Source organism: Balaenoptera acutorostrata, chromosome 3 (genome assembly GCF_949987535.1).
Source record: "Balaenoptera acutorostrata chromosome 3, mBalAcu1.1, whole genome shotgun sequence".
In the NCBI taxonomy this organism is placed as follows: domain Eukaryota; kingdom Metazoa; phylum Chordata; class Mammalia; order Artiodactyla; family Balaenopteridae; genus Balaenoptera; species Balaenoptera acutorostrata.
This window is the reverse complement of record NC_080066.1, coordinates 183,423,281-183,440,302: the sequence shown is the minus strand read 5'-3', so window position 1 is coordinate 183,440,302 and position 17,022 is coordinate 183,423,281. Positions and strand designations below refer to the sequence as shown.

At 63.2% G+C, this 17,022-nt stretch overlaps 1 gene segment (V, D, J or C); it reads left to right on the top strand.

The window, feature by feature from the left end:
• The first annotated feature begins 3,763 nt into the window (after positions 1-3,763).
• Positions 3,764-15,417, top strand: LOC103000261 (immunoglobulin heavy constant epsilon-like). The segment is given in 10 exon segments: positions 3,764-3,936; positions 5,224-5,523; positions 5,650-5,973; positions 6,063-6,386; positions 6,459-6,791; positions 9,084-9,217; positions 9,312-9,539; positions 10,853-10,992; positions 13,739-14,035; positions 15,240-15,417. Coding segments are annotated over 9 exon segments (2,142 nt in total).
• Positions 15,418-17,022: the final 1,605 nt, after the last annotated feature.

Sequence of the window (17,022 nt, the reverse complement as noted above, 5' to 3'; positions counted from 1 at the left end):
GGCTAGCGCCCTACGCCTGCTGGGTGGAGGGGGCGCCAGCAGGCAGGAGGGGGACAGCCAGGCCCAGCCCTGGGCAGGAAGAGGGTGGGGGAAGGATGATTCCTGGAGGCCAGGGCGGGGCCGCAGCCCCAGAGAGGCAGGGAGCACGAGTGCCCAGAGCTCAGCCGGCGCAGGAGCCCGTCTCCTCCAGCACCAAGGGACGCTTCCCCCCACCCTCCCTGCCCCTGCGCCCGGCAGCCCAGTGGCTCCTGGGGTGCGGGGTGGAGCTGGGGGAGGGGCCGGCTGGGCACGAGGCCTCAGCCTTGAACGCCCACAGCTGGGCAAGAAGCGCAGGGGGTGCCGGGCCAGGCCCCCAGCCCCACACACTCACAGCGTGCGGGCCGCAGGGCTGGGCACCACATGGCAGAAGGCTGCCCGGCGGGGCTCTGCCTGCCCTGTGGTTTCTCTCAGAACCTTGAGTCCTTCCAGGGAACTCGGCGTTCCCCTTGCACCTGCCAGGCGGTATCTGTGCCTGGGGCCGAGGGTGGGGCGGGACAGACCAGGACAATCTGTCCTGGGGGCCTCGGGGCCCTGGCTCTGCACACGGGGCCCCCCCAGCCATCCAGCAGCCCCTCTGGGGTCTTCCAAGAGGCCCGGACACTCCTCTGAGCGTGCAGGCCCGACAGCCCATCCCAGCACAGCCTCCCTGCATGCAGACCAGCGGCCCTGGGTGTCCTGGGCCCAGGGGACGTGGTCCTGCTGTGTCCCTCTCCAAAGACTGCATGTCGCCTCCCAGGAGCCCATGCTGATGAGCTAGCTTGCAAGTTCTCGTGGCCTCCCCTGTGTGTGGGCCTTTGGGGGGCTTTGGGGGGCTCCGGGGACACACCGGCCTGCAGGACACGTCCACAGCATGGAGGCAAGGCCGAGACTCAGCACGCCATCTGGCTCAGCACGTGCCAGTGGGGCGTCGATGGTAGACTGGCTGTCCCGACAGACCGGAGTCGAATGCTGTGGGCACCTCTACGAAGGTCACTCTGTGGTCCCCACACCCTGACGGACAGCACCAGCACAGGGCTGCGCAGCACACCCCAGGGTCCGGTGGCTACAGAGGTCTTGCCGAGCCACTGGCCAAGCTCACAGCCACGTCCCGCCGCCCCACAGGCCCCTGCCAGCCCTTGCCGGCCACGCAGCCCAGCCGCAGCCCCGATGGGAGCCCAGCTGCAGGACGGCGATCGGGAAGCCGGCTCGCAGACAGCGGGTGAGACTGCCGGCCGGCAGGGTGCCCAGGAAGCCACCAGAGGACCAGCACCTGCCTACACGCAGCTGGACCCACAGCCTCTCACACTCGCACCCAGGGCCGCCCACCGGGCCAGCCCCCAGACCACTGCTCAGAAAGCCCCACGCTCCACCACAGGCCCCTAGGCCACGCGGGCCTCAACTTCTCAGGCACAAAAAGGCCAGGACCGTCCCTCACGGGGCTGCCTCAGGGGCAGCGGTGGCGGTGCCTGGTGCCCTCTCCCTTCCCGGGCCGTCGTGGTGACCACAGTGTGTGCCGGCCGCTCACCAGGTCAGCCCGTGGCATCAAGGGAAAGAGGTCACGAGCCGGGTGGCAGAGGCCAGGGAAGAGGCCACAGAGAGGAGCCTCACCTGAGACCGGCCGTCACTGGGTCGACTTCCCGAGAACAGAGAGAGAGAAGGGAACTTCCAGGGCTGCCGAGGCCCCTGCGGGTTCCCACTCCATTTTTAGCTGAGAGCACTGAGGCAGAGCTCGCCCCCCTGCCCCGCCCCGCCCCAGGCCCTATCGTCTGGACATAAAAATAACAGCAATGGTTCCTAACGATTCACCTTATCTGGGAGGCTGCAGACGGCCACCACTGGCCAGATGGGCCACACCAGCCATGGGCAGCCGACAGCGGACCCCAGCCCCTCAGGCACCCAGCCGCTGGAGCTGCCCAGACCACTGCTGGGAGAAGACACCTGCACCGCCCGCCCAGTGAGGACCCAGCTTCTGGGCCACTGCTTGCCTTGCAGCCGTCCCTTCCCTGCAGGGAGACACAGGGAAGTAAGAGAACGCTCGAAGCCGACCTGGAGAAGACCAAGGGGACGAGAATCTCAGACAGGTCAGGGCCAGGGCAAGAATCACACACGGGGCATGGACCTTGGGCTGAGTGTGGATCTGCCTACAACCAGTAAAAACGGTGACGGCCAGCCCAGGGTCAGGGGGAAGCAGCGGGGCTCAGTCCCTAGGCCGGCCAACATGGCAGGCAGGCCTGGGCCCACATCGTCTGGCCTGAGCTGGGCTGGCCTGAGCCAGCCTGACTCGGGTAGGCCAGGCAGGGCTGGGCTGGGCCAAGTTTGGCTTCAGTGGATGGAGTTATGTGGAGGGAGATGAACTATCCCAGCCTCAGCTGGGCCACACTGGCCAGAAGGGCTGTCCTCAACCATGCGGGACCGTGCGCTGAGCTAAAGTGAGCTGGGCTGCCCTGAGCCAAGGGGATTCTGGGCCAAGCTGGGTGGACTGAGCCAGGTGAAGTGGGCTTAGAGAGAGGCTGTCCTCAGCGGGGCCAGTGGGGCTGAGCTGGGCTCTCCTGGACCAGGCTGCTTTGGATAGACAGGGAGGCAGCAGGCTGGTCCAGCTGAGCAGAGCTCAGGACTCAGCCATCCTAGGTTGGCTCGGCTGGGCTGTGCTCAGATGAACTAGGTGGCCGCAGACTCTGCTGGACTGAGCTGGGCTGTCAGAAGAAACTGGGCTCGGCTGAGTGGGGCCCAACGAGCATAGTCAGGTGGGATAAAGTGGGCAATCTGGGCTCACCTGGGCTGAATGCTCTGGGCTGGGCTCTTCTCTGCTGAGCTTGCCTACCCCGGAGGGCTGGGGCTGAGCTGGGCTGAGCTGGGCTGAGCTGAACTGGGTTGAACGGGGCTGAGCTGGGCTGAACTCAGCTGAGCTGAACTGGGCTGAACAATTTTCAGCTGGGCTGAACTGGGCCGAACTAGGCTGAGATGGGCTGACCTGGGTTAAACTGGGCTGAACTGGGCTGAGCTGGTCTGAACTGAGCTGAACTGGGATGAGCAGGGATGAACAGGGTTGAACTGGGCTTGGTTGAGCTGAGCTGAACTGGGCTGAACTGGGCTAGGCTGAGCTGAGTGAGGCTGAACTGGGCTAAGGTGGGCTGAGCTGGGCTGGGCTGAGCTGAACTGGGTTGAACTGGGCTGAGCTGAACTGGGTTGAACTGGGCTGAGCTAGGCTGAACTGGGCTGAACTGAGCTGAACTGGGCTGAACTGGGCTGAGTTGGGCTGAACTGGGCTAAACTGGGCTGAGCTGAACTATGCTGAGCTGGGCTGGGCTGAGCTGAACTAGGTTGAACTGGGCTGAGCTGGGGTGAACTGGGCAGAGCTGAAGTGGGTTGAAATGAGCTGAGCTGGGGTGAACTGGGGTGAACTGGATTGAGCTGGGCTGAACTGGACTGAGCTGGGCTGGGCTGAGCTGAACTGGGTTGAACTGGCCTGAGCTGGGCTGAACTGAGCTGAACTGGGCTGAACTGAGCTGAACTGGGATGAGCTGGGCTTGGTTGAGCTGAGCTGAGCTGAACTGGGTTGAACTGGGCCAAACTGGGCTGAGCTGAGCTGAACTGGGTTGAACTGGGCTGAGCTGGGCTTGGTTGATTTGAGCTGAGCTGAACTGGGTTGAACTGGGCTGAGCTAGGCTGAAGTGGGCTGAACTGGGCTGAGCTGAACTGGGTTGAACTGGGCTGAGCTGGGCTACACTGGGCTGAGCTGGGCTGAACTGGGTTAGGCTGGGCTGGGCTGAGCTGAGTAGGGCTACATTGGGTTGAGCTGGGCAGGACTGGCCTGGGCTGAGCTGGATTAACTGGGTGGAGTGGGCTGTGGGGTCATCCTGGCCAACTTTGCTCAGTCAGCTAAACTGAACTAAAATGAACCATGTGGACGCAGCTCAGGTGAGTTGTTTTGCTTGAGATGGGATGTCAGGGGCTGAAGCGGGCCAGGCTGGATCAAGGCAGGCTGTTCTGGGCTGAGCTGACTTGAAATGAGCAGGACTCGTTAGGGGGTGCTGGGCTGTACTTGCGAGCTTGTTTGCTTTGTCTCAGCTGGTCTCAGCTGTCCTGACACAAGGTCATCTGGGCTGTGCTCAGCTGGGCTAGCCGGCAGAATAGAATAAGGTGGAAGAGCTGAGCTGGGATGCAGAGCCGGGATGGGCTGGGGTCTGGAGCTCCAAGGCCAGGGGATGTGCAGACAGGCATGGGAACCAGAGGAGCCTGAGAAGGGCTGAGGGGGACTGAGGAGGGCTCTGAGGGGTCTTTGTCCTCTCTCCATGGGGCCTGTAATCGGGCTCCCCTTGGGGGGTCAGCAGGGCAGGTAGAGCACCAGGGGGCCTGGGCTGGTCAGCCGAAGGATGGGGTGAAAGGGCAGCCATGGCAAAGCAGCTCAGGGACCTGAAGGCTGACCCGCGGCTGCAGGTAGTAGGGGCCCAGTGGGTGGCAGGTGGATCTGCCCACAACAAGCCCACAGGGACTTTGGAGTGGGGCGGGGACACAAGGTGATTCCTGGGAAGTGGGGTCCTGTGGATCGCCAGGCCCTTATGAGGTCTTTGGTTGGGAGCAGAAGGGCCAGCTTGGTGGTTCCTGGGGGTCTCCCTGATCCCCGATGGGGGTCTGAGTTAGGGTTAGGAGTGGGAAAGCAGCTTGGTGATCCTGGGGGTCTCTGTGTCCCAGGCCTGTGTTCCCAGGGCTATGGGTGGGGCAGAGGGGACAGACTGGTGGCTACTGGGGTTCTCAGGTTCCCTGATCTCCAATGGGGGTCTATGAGTGGGGGCAGAAGAGTAGCCTGGTAACTCCTGGGGGGGGGTCTCTCTGGGTCCCCGGGTGCCGACAGGGGGCTATGGGCTCTGAGCCTCCACCTCAGGGAGTGGGTTAGCGCCTCCACTCAAGAGCCCCGTGTCCACCCACTTGGGGCTGAGGGCAGGAGTCCTGGCCAAGGGCAGTGACAGCCACTGCTTCTGCAGGGACACAAGGATTCACTGGAGGGCGTCCCTAGTGGAATCAGGAGATGAGGAAAGGACCCAGGAGGAGCCATCTGTCCCCCAAAGCTGGAGCAGAGTCCCGGTGTTCCCTGCACGGGACCACCCCCCCTCGACCCCACAGCCCACCCTCCAAAGCCAGCAGTTAGTCTGGCACATACGGGTGACAGTCCTGAGGCCAGCGTTGACCCCTGTCTTGTCCCCACAGCCTCCATCCACGGCCCATCCGTCTACCCCTTGGGCTCCTGTTGCACAAGTGCTACCAATGCCACTTCTGTGACGCTGGGCTGCCTGGTCACGGGCTACTTCCCGGGGCCAGTGACCATGACCTGGGACACAGCGTCCCTGAACAGGAGCACCCTGACCTTCCCTGCCGTCCAAAACTTGAACTCCAGCCTCTACACCACCAGCAGCCAGGTGACAGTCTCGGGCGAGTGGTCCAAGCAGAAGTTCACCTGCAGTGTGGCTCACACTGCGTCCAACACCACCACCACCAAGGCCGTCACTGGTGAGCCAGGTCTGGGCCAGCCCGTGAGACAGCCGGAGGGGGAGGGGGAGGCCGGGCAGGAGGCACAGGGAGGAGGGGCTGGGGGCTCAGAGAGGCCAACCCCACTCCTGCTGCCTCTGCCACCAGGGTGCACCAAGAGCTTCCCCGACCCCTCTGTGAAGCTCTTTTACTCCTCGTGCGACCCCCGTGGTGACACCCATACCACCATCCAGCTCCTGTGCCTCATCTCCGGCTATACCCCAGGCAAAGTCAAGGTCACCTGGCTGGTGGACGGGCGTGAGGCCACAGACGTGTTCCCACACACCGGCCCCGAAAGGGTGGAGGGCAAACTGGCCTCCACTTACAGCGAGCTCAACATCACGCAGGGCCAGTGGGTGTCCCAAATCACCTACACCTGCCGGGTCACCTATTATGGCTTCACCTACGACAACCACGCCCGCAGGTGCACAGGTACGGTGCTCGCCCACGCCAACACCCAGCCGCTCGGGATTCAGAGAGGAGGTCAGACTCAGCCTCACTCAGTCCCCTCCCCCACACAGCCGAGTCTGAGCCCCGTGGCGTGAGCGCCTACCTGAGCCCACCCACACCCCTAGACCTGTACGTCAACAAGTCACCCAAGATCACCTGCCTGGTGGTGGACCTGGCCAGCGACAAGGACATGACACTGACCTGGTCCACGGAGAACAAGGATCTAGTCTATCCAGACCCACCCATCGCCAAGACTCAGTTCAACGGGACGGTCACCGTCACGTCCACCCTGCCGGTGGACGTCAGTGACTGGATTGAGGGCGAGACCTACTACTGCAAAGTGGCCCACCCACACCTGCCCAAGGAGATCCTGCGCTCCATCTCCAAGGGCCCTGGTGAGCTGCAGGCTGAGGGGAGGTGGGCGGGCCTCCCAGGTGGAGTCTGGCTGACCACACACCTGTCTTCAGGCAAGCGTATGATTCCCGAGGTCTACGTGTTCCCGCCACCCAAGGAGGAGCTCAAGACCAAGGGCGAGGTCACCCTCACCTGCCTGATCCAGAACTTCTTCCCCGCGGATATCTCCGTGCGGTGGCTGCGGAACGGCGCCCCGATGCAGGCGGACCAGCACACCAGCACGGGGCCCCACAGGGTCCGCGGCTCCAGCCCCGCCTTCTTCGTCTACAGCCACCTGGCGGTCAAGCAGGCCGACTGGCAGCAGAGGAGCACGTTCACCTGCCAGGTGGTCCACGAGGCCCTGTCCGGCTCAAGGACCCTCGAGAGATCGATGTCCATCGACCTTGGTAAATGATGGCTGACCTCCCTCCCTCCCCCCGTCCCAGGGCTCCATCCTGCTGGGGTGGGGGAGGGGGCCGGCCAGACCTTCCGTCCATTGTCAATAAACACTCCAGTGCCTGCTCAGAGCCCTGGGCGTGCCCGTTCTTGGGGAGCTGTGGGGCAGGGAGCAGTGTCTTGGCACAAGGAAAGGAAGGCACGGGGCGGGGGCCGGGGCTGAGGCACGGCTCCATCCAGCATTGCCGTCTGTGTCAGAGGCCCTCCCCGCCACCCCACTATGCACTCTATCCACTCAGAGGAGTTCTAAGAGCCAGAGAGTGGTCCTAGGGGAGGGACCACAGAGACCCCAGCCTCTCCCGGAGGTCCCGGAGGCCTCAGCCTCCACCCCTAGCCTCCTGCCAGCCCCTCTGGACACAGACAAGCCCCCAAGCTCCCAAGTCCAGCTGCACACACAGGCCCTCCAGGTAGAGAAATGGGCCAAGTCAGTCCCCCGCACCGGCACCAACACGCAGGTCCCTCCACCGTCACCTCCTGGGCACAAACGGGCCAACCCTGCACAGGGGCCAGTGCGGAGCCCACTCCTCTGACCCCGGCCTTCTGACCCCCCATCCTACCTGCGTGGTCACACCAGGCCGGGGTCGGCGCCCTGTGTCCCCCATCTTGCTGCTCAGCCTCACTCCACCCTGAATCGATCCAGGGAAATGCCCAGCCCTCGCACGCACCCTCACACTGTCATGCCCGCTGGTGCCAAGGCTCCGCACCCACCCAAGTCACACGGCACTGCCAACCGCTGGTAGCGTCTCACACACACTCACAGGTGGCCTCCCACCTGTGAGGCCCGCCCTCGCTCCCAGGCCACTCCCAAACCCTTCCCCGTCATACCTGGGCCCCTGGACCCACCCATCGCCCCACGTGGCTTCCTCCTGCAGCCAGCCCCTCCCTGTCAGCTGCACCCCACAGATGGACAGTTGGACACACAGACACACACTGACGCACATGGACACACACACAGACACACACACGGACACAGACACATGGGGACACAGACATGAACACATACAAATGAACACACACAGATACACATACTGATACACATGAACAGACACACATGGACAGACACACTGACACACATGGACACAGATATACATGGACGCATATGGACACAGACACTGATACACATGGACACAGACACAACAGGCACACAGACACATGGAGACACACACATGAACACATACACAGACACACACAGACACATGGACACACACATGGATACACACAGACATGGACACAGGCGCACAGAGACACATGCGTGTGGACACACACGGACACACACATGGGCGCATACTGATACACATGGATGGACACTCTGGCACACACGGACATGGATATACACAGACACATATGGACACAGACACATGGGGACACAGCCATGAACACACACACGAATACACACAGACACACGTGGACACACACGGATACATACTGACACACACGGACAGACACACACATGGACAGCACGCAGGCACCCACCACAGCCACACAGAAAGCAGCACATGCACAGCCCACACCCTGAACACGAGCCCAGAGCAGAGGCCGTGCTGGGGAAGGAAGGGGCCCAGACCCAGGACAGGAGGAGCCGGAGGCCAGGGGCGGCTCTGGGCTCCCGCAGACTGGGCAAGGTCCGTACGGCCAGACCCAGCCCTCGGGGCACCCACTGCGATGATCCAATGAGTCTAGGGGCCCTCCCGGGTCCAGAGCCCCTCCTGAGGGCTCCAGGCAGGGAGGCCAGCCTGGGCTCTTCAAGGTGCCCCCAGGCTGGCGAGAATGGAGCCGAGCAGGAACGGGGCCCAGGGGGCCGGACTGGGCGGCCACAGGCCATGCAGTGGGTGGATGTGGGTGCTCCCCAGGCCGGGGGACCCCGCCTGCCACGGGGCAGGGAGCGGGGTGGGGCAGAGCTGGAGCTGAGGTGAGGGGCCCGCGGGGCTGAGAGGGGCGACCGGCAGTCAGGAGAAAAGCCGGAGAAACTGGGGGAGAGAAAACGCCAGCCACCTGAGAGCAGAGGGACAGCAGAGGGCAGGGGAACGGTGCCGCCCCACACGGCCACCGGCCAGCTCGGGGGCTTCCAACCCCCCACCCTCCAGGTCCGGCTGGTGGCTCTGGGCAGTCGCAGAGGGGCCGGACAGAGGGACCGCCCAGGACCAGGGCGCCCGGCCCAGTCCCCTCTGCTCCCTAAGGGTGGCCAGGCCTGTCCTTCCCCGTCGGACCCCGAGGCCAGGGGGCTGACCGGCTGACGCCCGCAGAGCTGGCCCTGGAGGACCTGTGCGCAGAGGCGGCCGAGAGCGAGGAGCTGCAGGGGACACGGACCAGCCTCCTCACCTTCGTGGCGCTCTTCCTGCTCAGCGTGAGCTACAGCGCTACCGTCACCCTCTGCAAGGTGGGCACGGGCGCCCCATTCCAGGGCGGGGCGCCCAGAGAGAGGGAGAACCTCGGCCTGGGCACAGAGTCCCTCACGCACGCCGTCCTCCCAGGCGAAGTGGGTCCTGGCCGCCGTCCGGCAGGAACAGCCGCAGGCTTCCCGCGACTACACGGACGTTGCACAGCCCTGCCTTTCCCCTCCTCGTGTGAGCAGCCCCGAGGCGGCCAGCTCTACCCTGGGCCGGAGGAAGGAGCAGAACAGCCCCCAAGGGGCCAGAGTCAGGGGCCCAGCGACCAGCACACGGGCGCCCAGAGGCCCCAGCTCAGCCCCAAGGGCGAAGGCGACAAGGGGGCCCACTTATCACAGCCCCACACCACCCCACTTTGGGGCAAGTCCCAGAAGAGCATCTGTTCCCTCCACAGAGAGACCTGGGCTGGGCGTGGCTGCTGACCACCCCAGGCTTCTCCCAGGCCCCTGGGCTTGGGCCCACACCGGCTCTGACTGAACAACCCCTGAAACACAGTGACGGCCTGGAGCCCATGGCCCAGCCCACGCTGGAGCCCAGAGCCAAATCTAGGACTCAGAGTCCCAACCAGCCCAATCCAGCGTCTGAGTCCAGCCCAGCCAAGCCAAGGGCTCACTCCCCAGGCTCAGTCCTGCCCTCCGTGCCCCCAGGTCCAAGGGCACTGCCCCCCATGCCCTGCTCCTGTCCCGTGCCCACCCTCCCTGCTGTCCACCCCCAGGCCCCGTTTGTGCACAATGAGGCTGCAGAGCAGACCTTCTGGGGAGGGGCCAGGGGAGTTTTCAGGGCTGCAGGCAGGGCCCTAGGCTGTGAGGCAGGGTCCCACAGCAAAAGACGCTTCCCAAGGGGTCCGCAGTGTGGCCAAATCAGCCCTGCAGCACCCACCCCGTCCCCCGTGCCCTCGTCCTGATGTAGGAGATAGATGGGCTCCAGGTTGAACAGCTGCAATCACTCTCCTGCTGACACTTCGAGATGATTGGCCAGAGACCACCTGGAAAACTGTCCCCATGTAAGCAACCTAAGCCACCCCTATGGGACATAACTCGCTCCAAGTTTCCCGTGTGCTCTTCCACTCGTACCTTCCTTCTAGTAAACACTGTCTCTATTTCACAATCTTGGTCTCTTTCCTTAATTCTTTCTTCAAGGAAGCAAGACAGACATGCATCTTCCAGCTGATCCACTGCCAGAATCAGGTCGTCCTCTCTCTCTTTACTTTTCCTTGTAGAGTTCCTTTAAGTAAAGAATCCCATGCCACCTGAGCATACCTTGGGGGAGGTGCCTGTGGTCCCTTGGGAGCAGGAGGTGCCCCCCCCCCCCGAGGACGTGGACAAGGGGCCAGAGGGAAGGGGGCAGAGGGCAGCTCTGGGCCCCGAGGACCCAAGTGTCCAGCCAGGCTCCACCTCAAGAGTCCTTCAATACCCACAGAGACCCCGGTTCAGGCTCCACCATGCCTGCGCCACTGGCCTCCAGCCCAGACTCACTGCCCCTCTCCGCACAAAGGTAAAAGCAAAAATTCCACTCCCTGTGGGCAAACCCTGAGGGGCTCATTCAGTGGTCAGTGCAGGAGGCCGCAGGAACACAGCTGCACAAGCACCAGGATGGAGGCCGGCATCAGCCTCCTGGGGCCCCAGTCACCACCCACTGAGCTCACGCAGACAGGCCAGTCCTCAGGCCCCATCCCACCAGCCAGCCCGGACATCCTGATGAGCAAGCGAGAGCTGTCTGGGGCTGGCCGCTACCGTCCTCGAGAAGAAAGCTGGAAGCCGCGAAGGCAGGAGACACAGGCACCAAGGAGAGGGCCGGCTGGCCAAGCACAGTGGTGGGCATGGGCTGAGCCTCCTCCTGAGGGTAAAGAGCTGGAGAAGCCCGCCCACAAGGGGCTCTGAAGTCCCATGGAAACGGGGCAGAGCGCATGAGCACACGTGACACAGGGCAGGACTCCTTCATATACAAAGAGCACTCAGCAACCAATGAAAAGAAAGAAATGTGAGCAGTGGGTCCTGCACCATAAGGAAAAACCGGGTGGCTTATTGGGTGGCCAATAACAGGAAGAAAATGTTTCAATAATTGGAAAAGGTACAATAGGAGGAAACTAGGGGCGGTGAGTGACCTTCTTGGCCTCTTTGAGGACCTGTGAGCAGCTAAGACCATTCTTCAGGGCCCGGTGGCCTCCTTCCCAGCATACGAGTGCCCAGACTGTGTTGACAGGAGAGTCCACTTGTGGCGAAGGCCCTTCTGAGAGCCGCCATCTGCGCTGGGAGACCAGGCATCCCACGGACTCCGACACGGACCGTGCAGCCTGCTGGGGTCGGGCACAGAAAACCCAGCACTGGGCAACTCTGAGGCTTGTCCAGAGAGCCCGAGTGTTTGGTTCAAATAGAACATGAGAGGGGCAGTAGAGCACTTCACACAAGGTCAAGGGCGCAGCCCTGCTCTGCTCTGCCCCCTCACACCGACACTCACACACTCACACCTGCACAGACCCGCACACAGTTTCAGGAAACTAGGCCCCAAGACCGGCCCCCACCTGCATGGCCCTCTCAAGCCGAGGTCCAGGGGCCTTACTCCCCATCTCCTGAGCCAGGAGCCCCCGGGGGCAGAGCTGAGGGTCCCCTTTCTCTGACTTGCACCCCGGATCATGAGACCACCGTGGAATCCGGAACGAGGGCAACAAGGGCTCAGCCCACGCGGGGCCCTGTAAGCTGGGCATCGTCACACATGGACAACGTGCATCTTCCCCAAGTCGGGAAGAAAGGTGGTGAAATAGGAGATAGATGGGCCCCTGGGCTGAGAGGCTGGAGCTTGCCAAGCAGAGTAACCTGGAGCTCTGCTTTCCCTGACACTCCAAGGACAAAGTTAGTGGCAGGAGCTGAGCCCTGCTGGAGTAAAGAGATAAGACGACCACGTCTATCGCTCCTGAGGTCAGGGCAAGCTCCCCGCCTGCACATGCGCAGGAAGCCTCCTCGGGGGTCAAAAAGGGAGGGGGTGCCACCCCATAATGTGTTGTCAAACTTCCCGTTAGCCTTTGCGTTGGAATCTTTCTTGTCAAGAAGATACGCACTTGTCGGGAGGGCCCTAGGACAGGTCAGATGCGGGAGAAGAGGCGAGGTAATGGGCCAGAGGAAGACAAAGATCCGGGAGGACCGCCCTGTACAAACCATCTGGCCCCCGCTTTACTGCGCCTCATCAGGGAGGACGCCCACACCCTCTCTCTCCAGGTGAGTGTGTCTGCCTTGCTCCTGTCTTAAATAAACTACTTCTCTGCGTGCTCCCCCACATGTTGTGCTCTGTCTCTAACAACAAACTTCGTACCTCTTTTTACACTTTTTCCTCCTTGAAACACTCTTGCTTTCAAACGGGGCAAGAGCCAGGGCAACTTTGCTTCTAGCCTCCGGCCCCTGGTGGTCTAGCAGCTAGGATTCCTGGTTTTCATCCAGGATACGCGGATTCAATTCCTGGGCAGGGAAGTAAGATCCCACTTCAGGGCCACTCCCTGGCGTCTCTCCGAGAACAGTGGCAGTCACCCCACCCAGAGGGGTGGCACAGTGGGAGCACGGCCCAAGGGCAGGCCCGCAGAGGAGAGCGGGGGGATGGATCCCACCCTGCCAGCCGGGCTCCAGACCCAGCAACCCTGCCGCACACGCCCTCCCAGCAGCAAGACCCCACCTTCTCGGGCTCCCCTCTGCTCCTCCTCCTCTCTCCTCTGCATTAACCCACCACAGTGGGCGGAATGGTGCCCCCAGGCCCAGAAGTTATGTCCACGTCCTAAGCCCTGGAACCCGTGAAGGTGATCCTATTCAGACGAAGGGTCTTTGCATATGTGATTGAAGTTAAGGATCTTAAGATGAGATTGTCCAGGTGGCCCTGAATCCAGTGAGAAGCGTCCTTACAAGGGACAGAGGAGGAGAGATCAGACTCAGGGCAGGAGGTCGTATGAGGGCAGAGGCAGAGATTGGGTGATGCCTGGGACGCCTGGGGCCACCAGAGGCTGAGGGCAGGAGGGACCCTCCCCTGGAGCTTCTGGCGGGAGCAGGGCCCTGGGACACCTGGATCTCGGGCGTCTGGCTGCAGAGTGTGAGACTGAATTTCTGTTGTTTCAAGCCCCTCAGTGTGAGGTCCTTTTTCACGGCCCCAGGACACTCACCACCAGCCAGTAGGCCTTGGCCAAGCCGAGGCCCTTCCTCCTTCCGAAGAAGCCCAAGGAGGACTCGCCCGGTCCCGGCTCCTCCCTGCCAACTGGAGCCATGCTCGGCGAGCCCCTGACCCCCAACGGTGCTCATTAGTCTTAACAACAGTGTCCACTCGGGCTCAGGCCCTTCCCCCAACCACTGCGACCGTCAGGTCGTGCGAGACCCCACATCCGTCCACCTCAAGTCCAAGCTCTTCTTTCTGCCCCGCGTTCCGTGCCCGTCTGTGCCCACAGCGGGGCAGTGCTGGCTGCGTGGGGGACACCGGCCTCAGGAGAGAGCGGCCCCCCGCCCCGCACCGCCCTCCTCTGTTTCCTCCACTCCCGCCAGGCACTGCCTCAACCACTCACCCCGAGTCCCACTCCTCCAGCTCCCTCAGGGCGGCTCCAGGGGACACCGGGGCTTCAGACCCCCGGAAGGTGCAGGGCCCCAGGACCTCACGGGCCGGCAAGAGGAAGGATCCTCAGGGCCAGTCAACCACGATGCAGGCGCCTCTGGTGCTCATGAGAGCGGTGGGCGGGGGGTGGACCAGAGTCCGGCGGCCCGGGCCGAAGTGCCCCTCGTGGGCGATGCTGTGGGTGTGCCAGGGTCCGTGATAAAACGCCAGAAGTCCCTTGACCAAGCCAGGTGTGTCTGCCCACCCGGGGCCATGCCCCAGGCTCCCCTTCCTCCATCCATCTCCCCCTCGCAGCCCACCTGCCCCAACTCCCGTCCTGGGCCCACCCCTCCCCGAGGGAGACGCTGATCTCCCCACTCCACCTGCCTGCAGCTCTCCCCCCAGTGGCGTCCTTCCCAGGAGGGGACCATAGGTCCCTGTGTGTAGCTCCAGAACCTTCTGGGTGTGAAGAAATGAATGAACATGCGAAAGCAGGTGCAAACCAGGCCCCGCGGCCCCTCGTGTGCCCAGGCCGGGGCCGCCTCCTGAGGGGCAGCGGGGAGGGCCAAGCAGCCGGGCAGCCGGCAGGGCCCGTGGGTGGGAGAAGCCTGGGCAGGGAATTGGGTGGATGCAGGCGGGGGGAGGCCCTCAGCCACCCCGACCCACAGGACTCCAGGCTCCAGGCAGGGGGGCCCACACGCCCTGCCCAGCTTCAGTCCAGGGCCCCGCTGCTGCTGAGGCTGGCGGAGGAGGGGCAGCCCCTGGTCGTGGCCAGGAGGGAGAGGCTCCCCACCCTCACAGCTGCCCTGTGGCCTGAAGGTCTGTGGGGCCTGCTCACTGCGGTCACTCTGGTGAGGCTGTCCCTTGGGGCTCCCGGCCCTGCCGGCCTATGCAACCTCCCCTCCGGCCCTCACTCCATCTGCACCTCTGGGACTATTTCTACCTCAGGGACCCTAAGCCCCTGACTCTGTCTACTTCGGCCTCTGCTTCTCTGCACCTCGGCCCCCAGCCCAGCCCCGTGGGCGCCCCGTGGAGACACACCCCCCACGGCAGCCGCCTGCACCCACATGGCCTCAGGCCAGGGCCAGGCTCCTGGGGGTCCCACGGCCCAGGCCACACACACCTGGTCCCGCCACAGCCAGACCACAGACCAGACATGACGTGGAGGCACGCGGCCACAACTGGCGGGACAGGAAGTGGGTGAGTGACCCCCGCCTGTGGGCCAGACACTGCCATGCAGCCCCTTCCCAGCGTCAGCCTCACCTCGCAGCGCAAACGGCCCAGAGCGGGGCAGGGGTCGGCTGAGACCACACGGCCAACAGGCGGGCCTGGACGAGGCCTGGTTCTCCCTCCCCACTCCAGCGCCTCTGGGCAGGCGGGCACGGGGACCAGCAGGGCATGGCCACATGACCAAAAGGCATGGGCCTCTCCCAGCCGTGTTGGACCCTCTGGCAGCCTTGAGCAGGTGGGTCCCAGAAGCTATTCAGGCCTCATCTCCTCCACAGCCAGGCCATACTACGGCCTCCTGGGACGGGAGGATGGAGGACAGGTACCAATACAGAGACAAGAGGGAGAAAGGCAGACGGCCATTGACCCAGAAGACACAGAGCAGGATGCTGTACACATGGGCTGAGCTGGGCTGGGTACAATGGGCTGAACTGGGCTGAGCTGCATTGAACTGGGTGGAGCTGGGGTGAACTAGGCTGAACTGGGCTGAGCTGGGTTGAACTGGGCTGAACTGGGCTGAGCTGGGCTGAGCTGAACTGGGTTGAGCTGAGCTGAACTGAGCTGAGCTGAGCTGAGCTGAGCTGAACTGAACTGAGCTGAGCTGAGCTGAACTGGGCTGAGCTGGGCTGAGCTGGGCTGAGCTGGGTTGAGCTGGGCTGAACTGGGCTGAGCTGGGCTGAGCTGAGCTGAACTGGGCTGAGCTGGGCTGAACTGGGCTGAACTGGGCTGGGCTGAGCTGAGCTGCGCTGGGCTGAGCTGAGCTGAGCTGAGCTGAGCTGAGCTGGGCTGAGCTGGGCTGAGCTGGGCTGAGCTGAGCTGAGCTGAACTGGGCTGAGCTGAGCTGAACTGGGCTGAGCTGGGCTGAGCTGGGCTGAGCTGGGTTGAGCTGAGCTGAGCTGAGCTGAGCTGAGCTGAACTGAACTGAGCTGAGCTGAGCTGAACTGGGCTGAGCTGAGCTGAACTGGGCTGAGCTGAGCTGAACTGGGCTGAGCTGGGCTGAACTGGGCTGAGCTGGGCTGAGCTGAGCTGAACTGAGCTGAGTTGGGTTGAACTGGGCTGAACTGGGCTGGGCTGAGCTGAGCTGCGCTGGGCTGGGCTGAGCTGAGCTGAACTGGGCTGAGCTGGGCTGAGCTGGGCTGAGCTGGGTTGAGCTGAGCTGAGCTGAGCTGAGCTGAGCTGAACTGAACTGAGCTGAGCTGAGCTGAACTGGGCTGAGCTGAGCTGAACTGAACTGAGCTGAGCTGAGCTGAACTGGGCTGAGCTGAGCTGAACTGGGCTGAGCTGAGCTGAACTGGGCTGAGCTGGGCTGAACTGGGCTGAGCTGGGCTGAGCTGAGCTGAACTGAGCTGAGTTGGGTTGAACTGGGCTGAACTGGGCTGGGCTGAGCTGAGCTGCGCTGGGCTGGGCTGAGCTGAGCTGAACTGGGCTGGGCTGAGCTGAGCTGAACTGGGCTGAGCTGGGCTGAGCTGGGCTGAGCTGGGTTGAGCTGAGCTGAGCTGAGCTGAGCTGAGCTGAACTGAACTGAGCTGAGCTGAGCTGAACTGGGCTGAGCTGAGCTGAACTGGGCTGAGCTGGGCTGAACTGGGCTGAGCTGTGTTGAGCTGAGCTGAGCTGGGCTGAGCTCAGCTGAACTGAGCTGAGTTGGGTTGAACTGGCCTGGGCTGAGCTGGGCTGAACTGGGCTGAGCTGGGCTGAACTGGGCTGAGTTGGGTTGAACTGGCCTGGGCTGAGCTGGGCTGAACTGGGCTGAGCTGGGCTGAACTGGGCTGGGCTGAGCTGGGCTGAGCTGGGTTGAGCTGAGCTGAGCTGGGTTGAGCTCAGCTGAGCTGGGCTGAGCTGAGCTGAACTGGGCTGAGCTGGGCTGAACTGGGCTGAGCTGGGCTGAGCTGGGCTGAACTGAGCTGAGTTGGGTTGAACTGGCCTGGACTGAGCTGGGCTGAAATGGGTTGAGCTGGGGCTGCACTGGGTTGAGCTGGGCTGAGCTGGGCTGGGCTGAACTGGGTTGAGCTGG